Source organism: Stigmatopora argus, chromosome 15 (assembly GCF_051989625.1).
Source record: "Stigmatopora argus isolate UIUO_Sarg chromosome 15, RoL_Sarg_1.0, whole genome shotgun sequence".
NCBI lineage: Eukaryota > Metazoa > Chordata > Actinopteri > Syngnathiformes > Syngnathidae > Stigmatopora > Stigmatopora argus.
In genome coordinates this window covers 14,395,073-14,417,875 of record NC_135401.1, presented here as the reverse complement: position 1 = coordinate 14,417,875, position 22,803 = coordinate 14,395,073, and the positions used below count along the sequence as shown (strand labels likewise).

General features: G+C 41.6%; 1 protein-coding gene and 1 long non-coding RNA gene across 4 annotated transcripts in view; one reads left to right on the top strand and one right to left on the bottom strand.

Annotated features, from left to right (window-relative positions):
* The window catches only part of LOC144090267 (uncharacterized), a 63,656-nt gene that overhangs the window by 5,763 nt on the left and 35,090 nt on the right, over window positions 1-22,803 (top strand). The gene's annotated exons all lie outside the window — the stretch shown is intronic.
* The window catches only part of LOC144090264 (transcription factor IIIB 90 kDa subunit-like), an 86,725-nt gene continuing 74,180 nt past the window's right edge, over window positions 10,259-22,803 (bottom strand). For all 3 annotated transcript variants that reach the window (XM_077621645.1, XM_077621646.1, XM_077621644.1), the window contains 4 exons: window positions 22,446-22,711; window positions 12,500-12,551; window positions 10,979-11,126; window positions 10,259-10,849 (listed from right to left, as the gene is read on the bottom strand). In XM_077621645.1, coding sequence (XP_077477771.1) covers window positions 10,815-10,849; window positions 10,979-11,126; window positions 12,500-12,551; window positions 22,446-22,711 — 501 coding nt within the window. In that variant the 3' untranslated portion in view covers window positions 10,259-10,814. The remainder of the gene's footprint in view (window positions 10,850-10,978; window positions 11,127-12,499; window positions 12,552-22,445; window positions 22,712-22,803) is intronic.

Below are 22,803 nucleotides of genomic sequence, written 5' to 3'. Positions count from 1 at the left end.
AGCATTTCAATTCAACTTTATTTTCTGCTGTGGTAGCTATACAGCTGCCACAGTTCCTCTACCTTGTAAATAGTTGTTGATATTCATTAGGATGAATTAATAACACAAGCATTAAATGTAGATTAGTAAGGAATAACTCAATGGTTGCCATAGACGTTGATAGGTGTCTAATCAATTTTGATGGGAAGGCTGGGAGTAAATATTCAGACAGATTTAGCGTCTACTGGCCAATAGTTTAGGAGGAAAAATGGGAATACTTAACACCTTACAATGTGAAAAATCATATGAAAATGTGAACTATTTCATCTCTCATCTCCCGCTTTATCCAAAGTCGGGTCGTGGGGGCAAGCAGCTTCAGCAGGGAGGCCCAGATTTCCCTCTCTCCAGCCACTTCATCTCCCGTTCCATTCTTCCCTCACTCGTGAACAAGACCCCAAAATACTTAAAGTCCTCCACCTGGAGAAGGACCTGATCCCTGACCCGCAGAGAACCATCGTCTCAGATTTGGAGGTGCTGATTCTCATAGCGACCGCCTCACACTCGGTTGCGAATCGTTCCAGCGAGAATTGGAGATCACGGCTTGATGAAGCCAACAGAACCACATCATCTGCAAAAACCAGGGATGCAATATTGAGGTCACCAAACCGGAGCCCTCAACACCACGGCTGCGCCTAGATATTCTGTCCATAAAAATGATGAACAGAATCGGTGACAAAGGGGAGCCATGGCAGAGTCCAACCCCCACTGGACCAGACTCTGACAGCGGTCTTAAAGGGACCAGACAGGGGTTCCGGAATCCGATACTTCCGGAGTACTCTCCCACAAGACTTCCCGGGGGACATGGTTGAACGCCTTCTCCAAGTCCACAAAGCACATGTAGGCTGGTTGGGTGAACTCCTGTGCTCTCCCCCGAAAACCCTGCTCAGGGTGTAGCGCTGACCCACTGGTCCACGGCCAGGACAAAAACCAGAAAACATGAATCCGAGATTCGACCTCCCCGGGGAGGCTGAGGAGTGTGATTCCCCGATATTTAGAACACACCTCCGGTCCCCCTTTTTAAAAAGGGGAACCACCACCCTGGTCTGCCAATCCAGAGGCACTGTCCCTGATGTCCACGCGATGTTGCAGAAGCGTGTCAACCAAGACAGCCCCACAATATCCAGAACCTTTAGAAACTCCGGGCGGATCTCATCCAACCCTGGGGCCTGGAGCTTTTTGACCACCTCAGTGGCTTCCACCCCAGAGGTAAAAGAATCCGCTCCAGGGGCGTGTCGGTGGAGTTGAGAAGGTCTTCAAAGTATTCGGCCCATCGATTCACAACATCCCAAGTTGAGGTCGGCAGCGCCCCATCTCCACTATACACTGTGTTGATGGTACACTGCTTCCCCCTCCTGAGATGGCGGATGGTGGAAAAAAATTCCTTGAAGCCACCCAGAATTCGTTCTCCCTGGCCTCACCAAACTCCTCTAATGCCCGGGTTTTGCCTCGGAGATGACCAGAGCCGCATACTGGTTGGCCACCCGGTATCCGTCAGCTGCCTCCGCAGTCCCAAGGGCCAGAAGGGCTCGATAGGACGCCTTTTTCAGCCTGACGGCATCCCTTACAACCAGCTGGTTCTGGGGTTGCCGCCGCGACAGGCACCGGCCACCTTGTGGCCGCAGCTCCGGTCTGCCGCCTCAGCAATAGAAGCACGGAACATGGTCCACTCGGACTCAATGTTCCTCGCCTCTTCCCTGACAAGAGAAACTCTGTCGCGGGTGGGAATTGAAACTCCTTCTGATAGGGGACTTTGACAGGCGTTCCCAGCAGACCCTCCCAAAACGTTTGGGTCTCCCGGGCTGCACAGGCATCTTCCCCCACCATCGGAGCCAAGTCACCAACAGGTGGTGTTCGTTTGACAGCTCCACCCCTTTCTTTACCCAAGTGTCATGTGGCCGCAGGTCTGATGACACAACCACAAAGTCAATCATCAAACTGTGGCTTGAACATGGTGTTCATTATTGTCATTTCATGCCAAACGCAGAAATCCAACAATAGAACACCACTCGGGTTCCGATCAGGGGGGCCGTTCCCGTTCTTCCCAATCACTCCTCTCCAGGTATCACTGTCATTGCCCACGTGAGCATTTCACCGTCATTGCCCACGTGAGCATTTCACTGTCATTGCCCACGTGAGCATTGAAGTCCCCCAGCATAATGATGGAGTTCCCCGAAGGAGCACTCTCCAGTACCCCTTCCAAGGACTCCAAAAAGGGTGGGTACTCTGAACTGCTGTTTGGTGCATACGCACAAACAACAGTCAGGAAGACGGAGGGATGCTACCCTCTCGTTGACTGGGGTAAACCCCAACATACAGGAGCAGGGGGGGGGGGGGTCAATAAGTATGCCCACATCTGCTCAGCGCCTCTCACCATGGGCAACTCCAGAGTGGAAGAGTGTCCAACACCAACTCTTGATGCATCTGACCTCTTTGGCCCCTTTCACAGCATCTTCAAATCCCGGTGCCTTAGAAGGACAGAGAGCATCATAAAAGACAATACACATCCCGGCTTCCACCACTTCAACCTGCTACCCTCTGGAAGGCGCTACAGAGCCATAACAGCAAAGACAAACAGACTCAAGGACAATTATCCATTGAAGAACATCAAAAACTTAGTATATTGCAACCCACCTATTATTGCTCCGATATTGAAGCAGAACAAAGCATTGGTGGAAGCAGTGGTGAGTAATAAAATGGGTGAAAAATGTAATGCAAAAAATCGAAAAACAAAGACATTTATATAAAAGATAAGTTCTTTTGAATTAATAATTTGAAGTTGTTTAGATGTTTACGTACGTGTTTTTGTGCTTTGTAGTTGCTTAATGTTAGCTTCCTCACACATGCACTTGCACAAATTAATAAATCATTTTATTGTCATTTTCTCTCATTTTTGTTTTCACATCTTTCATACAAAATTGGAACACTGACCAATTTTAAAGGGTTTAGTTGGTAGTTTTTGTTTTTTCTTTGTTTTTTTTAGGATCGTGGGACGAATTAGAGAATTTCCATATAAAATACTGCTCAACTTACGAAAAGTCCAAGTTACAAAACAAGTTTTGGTACATATTAATTTCATAAGTAGAAGTACCACTGTACAGTCATACCTCTACTTACAAATTCCTCAAGGTACGAAAGTTTCAGGTTACAAAATTTTCTATATGCAAATGAGTGACTCGAGATACAAAAAGATCCAAGTTCAAAATCCCCCCAAAAATAAATAAATTTCCTTATCCGTTATTTTATTTTGAATTCCCCTTATTAAGCGATTAAAAACTGCACAAATGCAACGTGGCACATATTTTCACACAGACACACATAGGGCACACGTAAAAGTCTCAAATGTACTACAAAGTCGACGGCTTTCGGCCCTGGTAGATTGGGCTCTTCCCGCCACCTGGCGGACAAACATGGGTATTACAATTATAACGGCCGCAGAGGGAGATATTTCAGCGGCACACGGCCCTAATTCCATATGCTTTATTTATTTTAAGACATTATTAAATCATTTCCTTATAATTTTCTCTCATTTTTGTGTTTCCTCACATCTTTCAAAAATTGGGACACTGACCAATTTTAAAGGGTTTAGTTGGTAGTTGGGTGAGGACTGTGGAACGAATTAGAGAATTTACATATTAAGTACACCTCCACTAAGAAATTTTCAAGTTACGGAAAAAGTCTTGGAACCAATTAATTTCGCAAGTAGAGGTACGACTGTATTTGGAAGAAAATCATCAAAACAACAGCATTTAACACACATCCACACTGTCTCTAAATATACTCATTGTCTCAAAACAGGTAGACAGACAGTGATTGGGTGATGACAGTGTTGTCTTTGTTTGATCTTTGTCCTTCCCTGCTTGCATGAGGTAACCAGCAATTGAGTCACACTTGCGTTGTTTATGTCTGTTGAGACGCGGCCCAGGTGGTATAGGCACAGCCGTGTGTGACTCAACAGCAAAGAAACAAAGACGTTAAGCATTCCAAGACACATCACTCCGTAACTTTACAACATTCAAACAAAATGAACACATCTAAAACCTCCCAATTGTTCCAGTTGTTTATAGATATTTCCTAAACACATTACTCACCAGTGGCCAATGCTAGACGTCTACTCTAATTGGTCTGGGGGCAAGGGGCGAGTTGTTTTATTAATGTACTTTTATTTATCTTTTATTCTTGTCAATTTATTTATACTTCTTTAGTTTAAAAAAAGAACCAAAAAGAATCTGTTTACATTCTTCTTGGTTCAGAGGGAAACTAGTAAATCTATTCATGAATGAAAATACTTGACAGATCGTGTAACAAAAAAGCCAGAAAAATGGGTGGGGGGATGTCGGTGGCAGGCCGTGGGAATCACCTATTTATTTAATTGTTTTCATATAATTGTTTGCTTTAAAAATAGTAAAAAGACAATGAACAGTACTTGTATTTTATTTTAGTTTATATTTTCAGATTTTTGGGACTTCAGTAATATGAATTATATTTTAGCAAGAGTCATTAAGTCAAATACTTTTGCCGACCACACAAAATGATTTACCAGGCCCAGTGTTTTTTTTCATCATTGATTTGACTCATTGGCTACTATTGATAGACTTATAATCCATTTGGACTCAGAGGGGCAGGCAGTGATCGTTTTATTGTCGTCAGGGACACTGAAACATGATCATTCCTTGCCAGGCATGCCAGTTTAAATGGATTTAACATCTATTGCTGTCAATGGTCATTCAAATGGCTGATGTACAGGATTCCCTGTCTTCTACCAAGCCGCAAGCAAATAAATGTTGTCTATTGTTTGCCAAGATTAAAAACAAAGCACTCCACCCAGACCACTCCCCTACCACTACCCTCAGGTTGTGTCGACCCCCCTCATCTATCCGCAGACATCCCGACAGTTAGCTGAAGACTGTTTCAGCCTTTTGTTTGACCTGCGGGGGCTGAAACGCACTACAACTTCCTAGCAGACAGTGTAGGCGTCCATTAGGGGCTGAGATGGGTGGTTGTACAGGCGTTTCTGTCTGTTTTTACATCTCATTTAGTTGTTTTTATTTTCACCTACAAATCAGTGCCGTAAGCCATAATGACCCAGGCGGCTCCACAAATACCTTAGAGGAAAAAAATGAACATATTCGTCTGGTGTAACTCACAGGCACAATTGATGGGAATTAGAATGAAGATGAGTTCCGACTGAATTTCACAACTTTACACAGTGAAAATTAAAATGAGGATTTATTATCATTAAATTTAAGTTATGCTAGTTTGTGGAGCTGCAACCATTAATCGATTAAAACAAATAATTCAATTAGAAAAATATTTAAAATGCATTTTGATGCTTCAATTGTTCAATTAGAGTTACAATGTCTTACCGTATTCTTTTGAGTATAAAGCGCAAACTTTTGTACCAAAAAACTGAAATAAAGTCTGGGTGCACGTTATACGAGGTCTTCGCTTTTATGACCAAATCCCGGTGAAAAACTGCCCTCCGCCGGTGAAAAAGTCCCCTACGCAGCCGATATAAGGGGAGATGTAAAACAATGGAATTTATAAGAATGAAATCAATTGTTTGGTGAATCTGATGATGATGAATCAGACTTTGAAAAAAAAGAAATATTATGATGATGAATTAGACTTTAAGGATTTAAAATTGTAAATTCCATTTGAGAATTGTGTTCATACTGGTGGTTTGTTTTACCAAGTTTCCCTACCATATGTTGTGATTAAATGTTTTGTCATTGTGACGTGTTCAGCATTTGCCAGTTACGAGTACCGGTGCAATTTTGGGTGTAAGCTGAAAAAAATTGAAAAAAAATTATACAAATTTTTAGTCACAAATTATGGCCGTGCGCTATACAAGGGTGAGCGCTATACAAGGGTGCGCGCTATACTCGAATAAATACGGTAGTTTAAAATTCATAAAAACCAATGAAGAGTTCTAGGAGTGTTGAATATTATGGTAGGGCCTTTTGTTCTTGTGTAAATACCATGCTAATTCGCCATTAGCAGGAGGTTAGCGTTATTCATGATTGGCTACTAGCAACAGTAACAGATACAATTCAGTTTAGCTCATAATACAACCCAACTCAGAGGCTACATGTCATTTGTCACTTGGTCAAAGCAGTTATTAGTAAAATATTCAGATTAAAACAAGAGAGTAGACTACTAACCGGCTACAACAATGTGTATTTGACAAAATTCACCACTTGGTCAAATGGAAAAAAATGCTTAATTCAGTAGGGATTGTGTCTTTCCTATTTCCTGCAAAAAAATGTATTAACCAATTAAACGGTGAAATCTTAGAAAAAAAGATTAAAATGCAATGTAAAAACAGTTGCTTTTTAGAGCAACTATGGTTTATGTAACATCATCAATAGCACCCAATGAGTTAAAAATGGTATTTCTTGGGATTACTTTAAAGGTCAGATGATTTCATTTGGCTCTCTCGAAGAGAATGCATCCCGGCTTTTTCCTGCAAACAAACAATGTGTGTAATTAAATTGTCTCTCCCACCTGCAACACAGGTAATTACAAGGTTGCACGTGCAGACGCAAACATTTGTACATGCTGGATACAAAGACAGAAGACAGCGGTCCGTGCACAGCTGTGGTAGAAAATAAATTAAAGTGTCATACCATCGGCAGGAAGGGCAAGCAAGACGTATCCTTCCGGGATTCAAATGAGGATGTTTGAGTTGTTTTTTGCATCCGCTCCATACAATTGCAGAAAAATACCTCAGAACAACAGTTTCAACATCTGCGGTTTCAGTACATCGTGTTTTTTTATTCATTCATTTATTCATTTTCTGAACCGACTTATCCTCACTAGGGTAACGGGGGTGCTGGAGCCTATCCCAGCTGACTTCAGGCCAGAAGGGGGTGCACACACTGCATCAGTGGCCAGTCGATCGCAGGGCACGAGGAGACGGACAACCATTCATGCTTATACTCATACCTAGGGGCAATTTAGAGTGTCCAATCAGCCTACCACGCATGTTTTTGAAATGTGGGAGGAAACCGGAGTACCCAGAGAAAACTCACAAAGGTTCGGGGAGAACATGCAAACTCCACCCAGGTGTGAGGCCAAAGCGCTCACCACTCAAGCTGCTAGGCCGCCCGTTTTTTTAAATATTGTAGAGTGGTACCTTGCCATACGAGCACCCCGACATACGAGCATTTCGAGATACAAGTAAAATGTCGAGCAAATAATTATCTCTAGATACGAGAAAGCCAGGTGTCCGAGACATGAGAGCGGTTTATTTTGGTATTTTGGCGGTCTTTTTTGCCGCATTCCTTTCATGTATAACAGATATCTACGAGCACTGGGCGGAGCGTTGCATTTTTTCAGCGTTTTTTTTCCGTCACTCAGCGCGAATTCCGGAACGATCGCTAATATGAGGAGTACGAGGAGATATTCTCGTTGGCTGCTCATAAGAACATCAGGGGCACTGGCTCTCTCCCCCGCAACTCCTCGTGTAATGTCTCTGGTCGCAACTTCCTCTTTGTAATGTCTTGCATTTTTTCAGGGTTTTAGCATGTTAGCTCCCGTTAGCGGAGCGATCGCTAATTCAAGACTACTTCTCGTTGACAAGTGGTCGTGCATTATCCTATTGTGAGGACATTTGTGTTCATCATTTTCGGAATATTTTGAAGGGAATATTGTGCAGGACACTGCTGAGGACTTTCTACGACACTGTGGTGGCATCTACAGTGTTTTATGCAGTGCTTTGTTGGGGATGCGGGAGCACGGAGAGGGACAGGAACAGGCTGAATAAGCTGGTCAGGAGGGCCAGCTCTGTTCTGGGCTGTCCTTTGGACTCTGTGGAGGAAGTGGGAGAGCGGAGGATGCTGACCAGGATGATGTCCATCATGGACAGCACCTCCCACCCCCTGCATGAGTCTGTGGAGTCCCTCCGAAGCTCCTTTAGCAATAGACTGCGGCACCCTCATTGCAGGAAGGAGCGCTTCCGCAGATCCTTCCTCCCATCAGCTGTCAGGCTCTTTAACAAAAAAATGGCTGTGTGTTAAGACCTACCGTATGCATGCATGTACATTTATGTGTATGTATGTATATATGTGCTAAGCAACACGCTTATTTAATTATATATTTATTCATGTATTTATTTCTTGACCTACTTATTACCTATCTATTTATGTCTAAAATGCCTTTCCTATTCCTGCATCCTCACCCTCTTGCCACTGGAACAACGAAATTTCCCGAATACGGGATGAATAAAGTTATCCAATCCAATCCAATACAACAGCAAACAGCCCATCTATAGTGAAAGTGGAGGCGGGGCAAACAGCCAACCCGGCCAGGAGAAGGTATAAAAATGTAAAACAAAATTAGAATTAAGTTTAGTGTGAGGTTAGATTAAACTTATTTTTGAGTGTGTCTGCATCGTAATCCAAGTTCATTTAAATTTGTTTATGCTATATTACGATTCACCGGTGCAAAAAGTCAAGCAGGCGGCCAGCCATTCGCACTCACTCATACCTAAGGGCAATTTAGAGTGTCCAATCAGCCTACCATGCATGTTTTTGCAATGTGGGAGGAAACCGGAGTACCTGGACGAAACCCACACAGGCCCGGGGAGAACATGCAAACTCCACACAGGTGGACCGACCTGGATTTGAACCCAGGACCCCAGAGCTGTGAGGCCGACCCGCTAACCACTCGCGCCAGCGGGCCGCCTCCCAAGACAAAGTCCAGATTTAAATCGTATTGAAATGATGTAGTGTGATCTGAAATGGGTTATTCATGCCAGAAAACCCTCTAATATTGCAGAATTGAAACAATCCTGCACAGAAGAGTGGGCCAAAATTCCTCCAAAGCGTTGTGAAAGACATCACAAATTATCATGAACGCTTGATTTCCGTTATTGCTGCTAAAGGTGGTACAACCCGTTATTAGGTTCAGGGGGCAATTACTTTTTCACAGAGGGCCAGACATTGCATTTTCTTTTTCCTTGGGTTGTCTCTGTGTCACACTAAAATTGGTTTGATGAGCTGAAACCTTTGTTTGTAATAAATATGCAAAAAAAACAGGAAGGGGGCAAATACTGTACACTTTCTTGACAATTGTAATTGTGTAATTGTATTTTTGTATAGGTGCAAATTAATATTAGGGGTGATCCTACTTTGCGGTTTTTCAATTATCACAGTCATGTCTGGTCTACAATCCACAAAATTCGAGGGATTACTTTACCTTGGCTTATTACATTGACTGGGGGGGGCTAGTGAAGTAAAGATAAGGAAAGTGACTTATCACTTAAAAGAAATAATCGCATCATGTGAAATTTATCACGTAAAAATGTGACATCAATTGTGTTGAATTGTTAAGACGTGAAATTTATGTGTTAAAAGTCAAGGTTTAAACGCACGTTAAGACATGACAATATTAATAGTGTCTCGTGTTAAAATGTAAATCTTATCAGGACAGAATTCATCAGGTTAAAAATAATATAATAATAATCGGACATAGGCTTTGTCATCATCATTGACTCGACAAAAGCCTAATTGTCATCATAACCAGCTGCGTATGACGAAATTGAAATGTGTTACTTTGTTAATAGATGGCGAAATAGAAGAAATAAAACGTTTTTTTCAATCCAATATCCTGTTTTTGGTGTTTTTTCAGAGGGTTGGAACGAATTAATTTGTTTTTAGTTCATTTCATTGGGAAACGTTCGTTCGAGTTATGAGAATTTCGACATACGAGCTCAGTCCCGGAACGAATTAAGCTCGTATGTAGAGGTACCACTGTATTTACTACGGAATTTGTACATTTGGGCTGATAACATTGAAATGTTAACTTGGAGGTAAAATTTTAACCCATCAATATTATTAAAAATGTATCTAGCTAAAAAGTGGAATTCTTCGTCAATACATTAAATTTGTCACATTGAAATGTGAATTTATCATGTTGAATGATTAAATTTTATTGAAGGCAAAAACTTGAGTCAGACGTTTGCGTTAAAATGTTAAACATATCCATTTAAAATGTGAAATTTATCATGTTAAAATATTTAACTCCTCACATCAAAAGATAAACAATATCATGTAACATTTATCAATTGGGATTAATAAATTATATTAAAACATTAAATTCATTACATTAAAACATCAACTATTGGTTTAAGTTTGGTGAAATTTCTCATGTTAAAACATGAAATTGATCATGTTGTGAGGAATGATTTTGAAAATAAGCAGTCAGGGCTAGAAATGGGTGGTTTGCAGGGATGTAAAGTGTTTATTTATAATGTTGGGTTGTGTGCCATTAGGTGTTTATCAGGTTTAATGACAGCAGGGCAAAAAAATAAATAGTCATTACCGTTTACTGGTCACATACTCTTATTCATAGCTCGTGTGACACATCATCTTAGGATGGGCAAATGTAAGTGTGCGATGTCATCATTCAGTGATATTGTGACCCAACCATCACGTCACTGAGATTTTCCAGCAAGAGAAAAAAATAATAAATAAATACAAAAAAATAAAAATAAAATAAACAAAAAATACAAAAATGGTGATTCAATAGAAGCCAGACAAAACAAAAAATTGTAACTTTTTCCAAATGGTCAAACCTGTCTAAACCAGATGTGCAAACATTCACATTTTCCATCTTGCCGTCAACTTGGACAGTCATAACAGAGATGCTACCCGATGCACCGCCACTTTGATTGTTCCGCAGTTGACATTCGACAGGTATTCTCGGCGTCCGCTATCTTGTGGCGCGGCTGGGAAACGAATGTGTGGATAACATCGAGAGAAAACGAGTCGTCGCTAAAAGGCGTCATCGTAATCATCACAGCCATAATCTGTTGGAAAACAGAAAGAGTTTAATAAAAATGGCTGTGGTAACAATTCTGTTATATCAAATCTGTGGTTGCAGTTCATGCATTGTACTAAATACTAAAAATTTGGCAGCCCAGCGCTACTCAACCAACCTTGACTTTCCATCAGGGCCATGGCGCTTACGCAGGTTTCTTCTTCCTCGTCGTCCTCTTCCTCGGCCGCATCGTCGTAAACCACCGGTCCGCTCTCCACCAACACGGCCGGGGGGGTTGCCACGGCTTCGGGGGCCTGAGAGGCGAGCTGAACATACAGAAATATTGCGGGATAGATTTCTATTATTTAATCTGGCATCAACATTACCCAGTTGACATGACTAACAATCATGGTGTGAGTGTGCATGTTGTGGGTTACAAGAAAGCAGAATAAAAGCAGTTCATCTTATTTTCTGAACCGCTTTATCCTCATTAGGGTCACAGGGGGTGCTGGAGCCTATCCCAGTTGACTCCGGGCCAGAGGCGGGATACACACTGAATCGGTGGCCAGCTGATTGCAGGGCACAAGGAGACGGACAACCAGGCCCACTCAACCCATACCTAGGGGCAATTTAGAGTCTCCAATCAGCCTACCATGCATATTTTTGGAATGTGGGAGGAAACCGGAGAACCTGGAGGAAACCCACGCAGGCCCGGGGAGAACATGCAAACTCCACACAGGTGGACCGACCTGGATTTGAACCCAGGACCCCAGAGCTGTGAGGCCAACACGCTAATCACTCTGCCGGGCCGCCTGATTATAAAATATGTACTATATAGTATTATGAGATTAAAGTTAAAAAAATTAAGTTATATGTTGTAATACTATGGGAAAAAAGTCACATTACAGGAATAAAATCATACGTTGTAATATGAGGAAAAAGTCACAATATTACGTGAGAAAAGTCATAATTTTACCAGAATAAAATCGTAATATACATATATATATAAAAATAGTCTTACTATTAAGAGATTAAAATCCACACCGGCTCCAGGAGAACATGATCAACACAGGTGGACAGACCTGGATTTGAACCCAGGACCCCAGAGCTCTGAGGCCGACATGCTAACCACTCGAGCCGCCGGGCCGCCTTTATCAGGCTAAATATTGTAATTTTGGCAAAATATAGACACTTGCCCAACAAGTGGTTGAAGTTTTAAAAAAACGAACATCATTCTTGCCTGACTTTTTGCCCCCTCCAAGCCGCCCAAAATCCAAATGAGTGAGTCATGCCAAAGTGAAATTGGGGTTGGGTCTGCTTGTACCAACTTCTGTGACTTCACGTGTTAGGAATGTGTCTCTACAATTTCCCCGAGAATCACTAGAGGTGATGGTCTAACTCCGGTGAGAGATTCAAAATGCGGTCACGGTGCACTCATCTCATCGAATCTGCAAGATTACATAAGAGGGCAGCAGCCCCGGCCAATCAATGCTTCCCGTTCCCGAGGGAGCAAAGAGAGGGGACAGGAAGTGGTTGGTTGCTAAGTAACAAGGCTTGTTGACCCCACAAGCTCGTGGCATACGTAATTCCCTGGCACGTGATAAAAAGGGAGAAGAAAGCAGAAAGTAGTAACTAATAGACAGGAGTAAAAAAAGTCATTTCTCCCATAACGTGATGATGAATAAAAACATTATCTGACCTGATTCACCGCCATCTTCTTTTTGGGCGGCCCAGTTACAAATGGTTGCAACCTGACAAGAAACAAACATACAAAATGTCCATAACGTCATCCTTCACTCGGAGTGTTTATTTTCCTTCACAAAGCACACCATAGTCAATACTTCTTTGGGAGAAAACTCTAAAGACTCTTAAACATTCAAAAATTAATTGTCATTAACTCATCAGACTGGAATTGATGGTGATGTATGTTCAATTCATTTAGACTAGGAAGGCTAGGCAGCAATTGAGTGGTTTTACTTTTTTGATTTTCATAAAAATGTTTTCAACCTAAAAAAACAAATGTAAAAAAATACTAAATATTCACTTTTTAATGAATAAAAAATGAGTGGGGAGGTTGTTTCGGGGAATTAGGATTAAATATTTCCCGCAATTGAGTGATTTTAGAATTTCATTTCATTTAATTGTTTGAATATAAAAACAAAAACATGGAAAACAAACAAATGTTCATTTTTTTGCAGGGCAAAAGTGTTTTTTTTTAATATCTCAAATTACACACATTGTTTTTTTTCTATTAAAAATGGGCGTTCAGATAAGATAAAAAAAACGAACTTTTTTTTTTGTGGGATCCCTATTTTGTGTACAGAAATTTAATTTAACTTTTATTTTAGCAAGAAATATGAAGTTATTGTACATGATTAACTTTTGCACGGGGCACAAAATGATATAGTTTTAGTATTCTAATATTTCCCATTTAAGTGATTAATTTTACGGTTTAACATAAATTTCATGTTCGAACAAAACCATTTTCACATTTTAAGTGAACTTTCATCTTCACCATGAAAAAATTAGTTTGAACATGAATTCCTTTTACATTCAGATTTTACATAATTTCCTTTTACATTCACATTTAACATTATAAATAATACAGTTTTAGATAACATTCAAATTCGAACGCAATAAATTAGAGGCATTGATGTGAAAAATTACAGAGAAAAAAATTCACATTTCAACCTGTCAATTTACATTGAGATTTGACAACTACAACTGTCAATGGCAGCCAACGAATAGCATTGCATGGTCTGACTCTTTACGGCTGATTGTGAGTGACCAGCAGAGTTTAAAGGTGAAAGTGTCAATCTTTTGGAGTAGAGTCTGGTCTCCGTAGTGACCGGGGAGAGGAATAGCTGCGGGGAGTGGCTCCTGACGCGCCTCTGGCGGCGTATAAATCACGCATCGTTGACAACAATGGACTGAATGCGGCGCTCGCACAGACGTGGCGCCGACGTTGCAGATGTCTCACTTGAATCAAACTCTTCGATTCGCTCTGTGCCATTTACAATAATAGATGTCCAAGTAATGTCACTCCTTGGATTCTTATGCAGTGATTTTAAACTACACTAGTACCTCGAGATACGAGCTTAATGCGTTCCGGGACTGAGCTCGGATGTCGATTTACTCGTAGTTCAAATAAACGTTTCCTATTGAAATGAATTAAAAATAAATTAATTTGTTCCAACCCTCTGAAAATAATAATAATAATAATAATAATAATCGGACATAGGCCATGTCGTCATTACCACAACACAAAAAAGCCTACTTGTCATCACACGCAGAAACTGCGTGTGACGAAATTGATGGTGCTTCTCCATAAGCTACGTTTAATCGGCAAAAGACCTAAATAAGTGTAAGTTACGGACTTGTAATTTGTCATTCCGCTGTTGTGGATACCGGTCGCTTACCTCTCGATTACATACAGGTCGCTTACCTCTCGATTACCGCACACTGTCTGCCACTTACCTTCCTTCAAGTCAGCTAGTAGGAGGCAGATCACCAACCAAACATCTATGCATATGCCGCAGAAGGGAATGTGTGTATGTTAGCGCGAGTTTAGATGTCTGATGGATGTGGGGAAAAAACTGTCCTTAAGCCCATTTGTCCGAGCTTTGTGGTACCTATAGCGTCTGCCAGAGGGCAGCAGCTGGAACAGATTGTGACCAGGGTGGTAAGGGTCCCCTATGATGTTCTTGGCTCTGCTGAGGTAACGCGGGCTGGCAATGTCTTCAAGTGAGGGCAGAGAGCAGCCGACAATCCTCTGGGCAGTGTTAATCACTTTCTGCATGGCCTTTTTGTCTGCCGCCGTGCTTCCAGCGTACCACACTGTGATGCCGTACGCCAGGATGCTCTCTACAGTGGTTCTATAGAAGGTTCTCAGAAGATTGGAGCCCAAGTTGTTCTTCCTAAGTACCCTGAGGAAATGGAGTCGTGTCTGAGCCTTCTTCACCACTGCCGTGGTCACCAAAAACAGGATATTGGATTGGAAAAACATTTTTATTTGTTCTAATTCGTCATCTTTTAACAAAGTAAAAAATAACTAGTGGTTTAATAGTACTGAAATGTGTTTAATAGTACTAAAATTAGACGGATTTCACGGAGGAGAGAGAGGAGGGGAGATAGAGAGACTTTTTGCACGGCAACGCGCTCGTAACATAAACAAATTTAAATGAATTTGGGTTACGATGCAGACACACTCAAAAATAAGTTTAATCTAACCTTACACTAAACTTAATTCTAATTTTGTTTTAAATGTTTATACATTTCTTCTCCCAGGTTGGCTCTATTTGCTCCGCCTCCACCCTGACTTTCAGATGCAACCTATTGAGGGTTGTTTGCTTTTGTATTCCCTTCAAAATATTCCCAAAATGATGCACACAAATGTCCTCACAACAGGATGACGCATGACCACTTGCCAACGAGAAGTAGTATATATGCCGTTCGCACTGACTTACGGGAAAAAAAATGGGAAATGCAACGCTCCGCCCAGTGCTCGTAGAGACATTACAGAGGGAGTTGCGACCAGAGACATTACACGAGGGACAGAGACAGTGCTCATGATGTCTTATGAGCAGCCTCTCGCATCCGCGGTCTGTTCGTATATCAATATTTGTCTCGTATCTCAAGATAAATATTTGTTCGAAATTTTACTCGTATCTCAAATTGGTCGTATGTCGGGGCACTCGTATGTCGAGGTATTACTGTAGTTCGTTACTATAGTAGATATGCAATCCGTTTGAACTCGAAGGTCTGGCAACGAATGATCAAATCCAAACAAATGTATTCAAATGCATTAGACGTGAATAACAAACAATGAGTTGAATTACGTTTTTAAGTAAAGCTTGAAATGTACCATTGTAAATTACAATTTTATTAAACAATACAGTAATACCTTGACATACGAGTGCCCCAACATACGAGAAGTTTGAGATGCGAGGAAAATCCCGAGCAAATATTTGTCTTGAGATACGAGACAAATTTGAGATACGAGCATACGAGACAGCCTGGTGGGTGAGTACACGAGAGACTGCTTATGATAATGGCACAATATCATTTTTTACTAGGGATAGTGACGTGGGCAGAGAATGCACTGGCTCTGCGGCTCCTGTTTTTTAGTCACATAGCAATTACATTACAGCGCCTTCTTTCTTTTGTCCAAATTATTTATTTTATAACAAGTATTCCTTAGTTTAATATCCACACATTGTTTTAGTATACATTTTTATAAACATATATTTGTTTTAAAGTCAGCGAGAGAGACCCCACATCGTTGTAGCATTCTTTTTTTTTTTCACCGACCCGACCCGAACTCGAAGTAAGGATTGACATTTTAGGCCCAGGTTGGGCTCAAGCTTAAGATCTCACTTCTACTTGTGCTTGCCATTGCTCGCTCAGGGGGCCGCCATCTTACCTAGGAATGACAAACTAGACTTGTACGGACACACTTCCTAGTTGTACTGTTCACGTGACTTCCTTTTTGAATTTGTCTACGTGCAGGCAACACCCTTTCGGAATGTGGTAAATAATTCATACTCATCTCATCTCATTTTCTGAACCGCTTTCTCCTCATTACCCTAATGAGGATAAAGCGGTTCGGTTCGGGGGTGCTGGAGCCCATCCCAGCTGCCTCCGGGCCAGAGGCGAGAACACCCTGAATCGGTGGCCAGCCGATCGCAGGGCACAAGGAGACGGACAACCATGCACACTCACACCCATACCTAGGGGCAATTTAAAGTGTCCAATCAGCCTACCATGTATGTATTTGGAATGTGGGAAGAAACCGGAGTACCCGGAGGAAAGCCACGGGGAGAACATGCAAACTCCACACAGGTGGACCGACCCACTTGGATTTGAACCCAGGACCCCAGAGCTGTGAGGCCGACCCACTAATTCATACTAAATATTGTACAATTGTTAAAATGACAATTTTTAATATATCTATTTTAGTCATTGAACAAAAAATATATGATTTTGTTTATAGCTTTTTCCCCCACTGGCTAGCAGAGCTGATTGTTTTGTCCTTTTTATTAATAATAATACAATGCAATTGTCAAATCCTCACTTCAATCATTAATAATTTGCTCCTGCACAGTTGATCCATTTTGTGTGTGTAATTTTTCCCTCTCAAGTCCAGAACAAAAAAAGATATTGTTATTAATGTTGCTTGTTAAAAGTTAGACTTGTGCTGATGGGTGATTTTTTTTTAGGATGAGGAAGTGTTTTTGCCTCGAGGCCAAGGAAGTTCTTTACTTCCTGCAAACAACTTGGGCAAAGTCAGTCACTCCTCCTCCTTCTGCTGATGCTTTTCTTTCTTATCATCTGCCCCTCAAAACGCAAAACACTACAAAAAAACCAACCACAATATTTACACTCACTTATTTGGCATCAAAGCACATTGCACCCTGTTGCTAACCAAAACAGCAGCATCTAGCGAGGCCAAAAAGTCTCATGTTTTTCGAGTTGAAACCTACAAAAGGCAGAGATTATGAACTTGGTTCTTTATGTCTCCCTGTCTGTATGTTTGTTTTAAAGTTAACACAAAAAGAAATGAAGGGATTTTTATAGAATTTGCAGAATATATTAAATGTTAAATGAAAAAGGACATTAAGATTTTGTGAATCATAAGATCAAAGGTTAGAAAAAGAATTTGCAATAACTTGATAATGAATTATCCTATTTAATTGAAACTCGCAGGGTAAGTGAACCAGGGCGTAGCGTTGCGATTTTTCAGTGTTTTTTCCCGTTAGTCAGTGCGAATGGTGTATATACTACTTATCGTTGGCAAGTGGTCGTGCGTTATCCTATTGTGAGGACATTTGTGTGCATCATTTTGGGAATAATTATATAATAATAACTCCACCCCGATTTTGGTCCATCCTGTAACTGCCGGCTTTAGCGCAACGTTGCTAATCAGCTTAGCGCCCAACGAGACGCTGCCTGAGCCGCAAAAGCAACTGACGGCCTGTGCTGTGTGAAAGCGGTTGGGGGATGGGCGTCGAATGGAAAAAAAAGTATTAATCTATGTGTGCCAACTTTAGATTGAGGGACAAAAGAAAGTGGAATCCCCATAAGGCCACCGTATCAAATCAGTAATAGAAATCACATTTGCTTATGAGTGGCTGAGTGGTTAGCGCGTTGGGCTCACAGTTCTGGGATCCTGGGTTCGAATCCAGGTTGGTCCTCCTGTGTGGGTTTTCTCTGGATACTCCAGTTTCCTCCCACATTCCAAAAACATGCATGGTAGGCTGATTGGACACTAAATTGCTCCTAGGTATGAGTGTGAGCGTGGACGGTTATCTGTCTCGTGCCCTGCGATTGGCTGGCCACCAATTCAGGGTGTCCCCCCGTCGTCCCCGAAGGCAGCTGGGATTGGCTCCAGCCCTCCCCGCAACCCTTGAGGATAACCAGTTCCGAAAATGAATGACATTTACTAATACCGAGTGGGAGCTTTACATTTTAGCTTTTCCAATGGCGGTGTCCCTTGAGATTTTTTCAATGCAAAAAGTGTGCCGCATCTCAAAAAAGGTTCGGAAACACTTATCTAAACAATAATAAAAGAAAATGATAGTTGTACATATATTCGGACAGGGAGCGTTGGCAGCGAATGAACGATCATTCACAGCAGTCAACGTGTTAGCTCAGCCACACAGTTGGGTTGGCATGGGCATCAGCATCTGTTGGCTGAACTGCTGAGCGGCAAAAAAAGACTCCTGGCAGAAAACAAACTCCGTCAGGAATTCTCTTTCTTCTCGGTCCTGTCTGCAAAAAAGGCGGGTGAGCACCAAATGGAACAGCACTAGAGGGCAATTATGAGCGCTATTTCTGGATGCTGCTTCTTTCCAGTCAAGACGGGGGTGGGGATGCTTGTTGAGCGTCCTTCACTTTGTAGCAACACTAAGAAAATACGACACCAAAGATGTCCGATGGAAGAGTCTTGCTTATAACAGTGTTGACATTAGGATTGGATTATTTTCATAGTCAATTCAGCAGATTTTTGTTGTAACCAACATATAATAACATGCTAGTCGGTGATTAATTACTCTGGGCTAAACATTTTAGCTATAAGTGTGGAATAGATGCAAAAGAATATGTACTGACAACAGTTTACTGTGAATATTTTCCCAAAATAAAAGCTGATTTTTTGCAATTTAAAAAATATACAGACGCTCCCCTACTTACGAACGAGTTAGGTTCCGAGCGATTGTTCATAAGTTGAATTTGTTTGTAAGTTGCTCAGTGCTATATTTTGTATTATAATTTATATTTAAGGCCTATATAAGTATATTGAAGGTTTATATAAGTGCATTTGTATGTTTAAGGCTTGTATAAGTGACACACATTGGTTTGTACTGAAAAAAACATTTAATAAAATGGAGAATACATACAGTACTGTATACATACATTAGAGAGAGAGAGTTTTACTAGAAACTGGCCGAAAGAAGCTATCTAATGACGATTGCAGTTTTCTTTTTTTCATCATAAATGATGCGGTAGCACTGTATGGCATCATTCAATTGATTTGCAAACTTTGTACAACGTTCAATATTTGGGTCCTGCTGCTCGATCTTTATGTTTATAAATGGTACTGATGGTCGAACGATTCAAGTTGTATTCCCCAGCAACGCTCATCACTTTCTCACACGCATCAAGATTCGTTATTATTGCCACTCATTTCAAATGAAATGGCTTGCATCTTCCTTGCACCTCCTTCAATAGAAGCCTTTCGCTTTTCACCAACCATACTGAATAATGGATGCACGAGATATTTAATGATAAAAATGAAAAAGGTTATTTGCGCACTGGAGATACGTTCACGCACTTCCGCATTGCAACGAAGTGGGCAGAAGAAGGTAGATGCCAGGCGTCGGTATTAGCGGCGGAAAGAAGTACTACTCGGAAAAAGGCGCGCAATACAAAATCGAACTTACGAACATTTTTCGACATAAACGCAATTTGCAGACATGTTCGTATGTACCGTTGTTCGTAACTCGAATGTTCGTAAGTAGGGGAGCGTCTGTATATATATATATATATATATATATATATATATATATATGAATGAACTTTTTTTGCATATATAATATTTTGAGGTCATCATATTGGTTCACTGCCATGATGGTTCTCCCCGAAAATTCTAACCACAGAATGGCCAGGAAAAAAAAATAGGTTTGGCAGCGCCGAGGCTCAAATATAGTGTCACAATGTCATTTAAACACTATCAAAACAGTTGCCAATTAATTGAATAGAACAAAAAAATCCTCTAGATCTCGAGGAGCAGCGACTGTACTCCGAGTGCCTCCCGGATGTCTGAGCTTATCTCACCTTATCTCTAAGGGAGAGTCCGGACACCCTGCGGAGGAAACTCATTTTAGCCGCTTCTGTCCGGGATCTCGTTCTTTCGGCCACGACCCACAGCTCGTCACCATAGATGAGGGTGGTAACGTAGATCGACCAGTAAATAGAGAGCATCGACACTGCACCGATCCGCCTGTCGATCTCCCACTCCATTCTTCTTTCACTCGTGAACAAGACCCCAAGATACATAAATTCCTCCACCTATGGAAGGACCTGGTCCCTGCATGCCACCTATTTCCGGCTGAGGACCATGGTCTCAAATTTGGAGGCGCTGATTCTCATTCCAGGGCAGCCCGGCAGATGAGTGGTTAGCGCGTCGGCCTCATAGTGGGGGACCTGGGTTCAAATCCAGGTCGGTCTACCTGTGTGGAATTTGCATGCTCTCCCCGGGCATGCATGGGTTTTCTCTGGGTACTCCGGTTTCCTCCCACATTCCAAAGACAAAGAGGTCCCTGCTTTGGGTGTAAAGCTGATACACTGTTACACGGCCAAGACGAAAACCACACTGCTCCTTCTGAATCTGAGATTCAACCTCCCGGCGGACCCTTCTCTCCAGTACCCCAGAATAGACCTTTCCGGTCGGGGAGACTGAGGAGTGTGATTCCACGATGTTAGGGATGGCTTTTTCCCCCTAGTGTCCTGTTTGAGTGATTTCCCATCGTGTTCAGCTGTCATTTCTCTGCCCCTGGTGTATTCCCTGCTTGCTCCCTTGTGTATTTCCCAGATGTCCCTAATTGTCTCGTCAACCCATGTCAGTCTATTTAAGCCCCACTGATTGTTATGTCATTGGTCGGATCGTCTGCTTTTGTTTGTCCATGCCATGTTTCCACGTTACCTCGATCCATGTTCTATGTGCCTCGTTCCTTGCTTTCCCGGTTATGTGATTTGATTTCTAAGTCGTTATTTTCTAAGATCCTGTCTAAGTTATTAAAGTTCTCGTTTGAGCACCACTTCCCTTGTCCTCGCCTGCTTCCCTGCGGTTGGGTCCTATTCCTCGCTTCCTCACCTCGACGTCTTGCCAAAGACATAACACACGATAATTGATAATCCGCCTATTTAAAAAGGAGAACCACCACTGCGGTCTGCTAATCCAGAGGCACTGTCCCCGATGTCCACGCAATGTTGCAGAGGCGATTCAACCAAGACAGGCCCACAACATCCAGAGCTTTTAAAAACTCTGGGCGGATCTCATCCACCCCCGGGGGCTTATCACCAAGGAGCTTTTTAACCACCTCAGTGACACCAAAATTAGTTTTAGCTACAGTCTGCTTTTAATTCCGGAAGAAAATAATTTGGACAAAGTACATTTTTCCAAATTTGGAGCATTTTTGGAGGTTTACCTTTGTATATTATATAATGATTATTGAGACCTAGAAGTTATTTTCCCTGTCAATTACCAAAAATAGTCCCCTTACAGAGGGTTAACAACAACAACAACACATATTTAGTGATATAATGCCCCAGCGGAACCCATGATTTCCAATGTGGGGAAGTTCCAGGCCAAGCGGGGGATGGTGCCCCCTCGGCAACGAGGCACAATGGCCGCACTGTCAATGGAGGCGCAGCGTGGCTCTTTCAATAACAAGGTGAAAGGCCGACATTCTAGCCCCCAACCGTGTTTTGAGGCTTTTTTCCCAGGCTACGCTCGCTCGGATCAGGAAAGGACAGGCACCTTGCCGCCCTAATTTTTAGCCTGACAATATCCAGAAGCAAAAGAGGAGCAGGAGGGCCAAAATTCAATCAAGAAATACATACCATATTTTTGGACTATGAAGCGCTATTTTTTACCCAGTGTGACTCATTAATGAATTTGATTTCAACATTTATGCCAATTTGTATTTATTATTTCAATTTTTAAAAGTTTATTTTTAAAACTGTGACTTTTAATTTCCATCTATTAATTTCAATTTTCTTTTATCAAAACAGTTACCAATTTAAAAAGGTATCTACTGTATTTATCGAAGTATTCATCTCTTAATTGCATTTAAAATTTTCATTTTTATCTCAACATTTATTTTAAATTATAATTTTAAAACAAATCATTTTAATTCAATCTTCATTTATTATTTTAATGTTCATTCATTACATCTTTTATCTATGTAATTCAAAAAGCATCTATTTGTCTACTAATTCTATGTATCTATTCATTTATTTGAACTTATTGATTAAAATTTTGAATGATTTATTTAATTTTGCCATTGCTGGTTCTCCATAACCAACAATTTGTTTTCCAAAGAAATGTGGGAAAGCTAATTGTTAATGGACTGAAGCAAACGGACCTTTTTCCCAGTGAGCTGAGCGGCGTGCTGAGGTTGAGCGCCGTCCGTCCTGGCCTCTGGCAACGTCCGACCGGCCTCCCGGCAGATGCAGGCGAGCTGGGTCCTTCATGGCCGTCGCGGGCGGGGCTAGCGCTGGGCTTGTTGTTGAGATCCTTGAGCACGTCGTAGTTGATTTTAGTCGAGATTTTCTTTTTCTCCAGCATCTTCTCGATGACCTCCTCAGGTGTGTTGCCCCAGGTATCTGCTCGTCGACGAGGCGTGGCTCGCTGTTTGGGAAGTGAAGAAGCGTTCAAGCATAACAGATTGGGCATTTACCATCGTCAATGGCACTAAAAAACAATAATTCACTGCAAACACT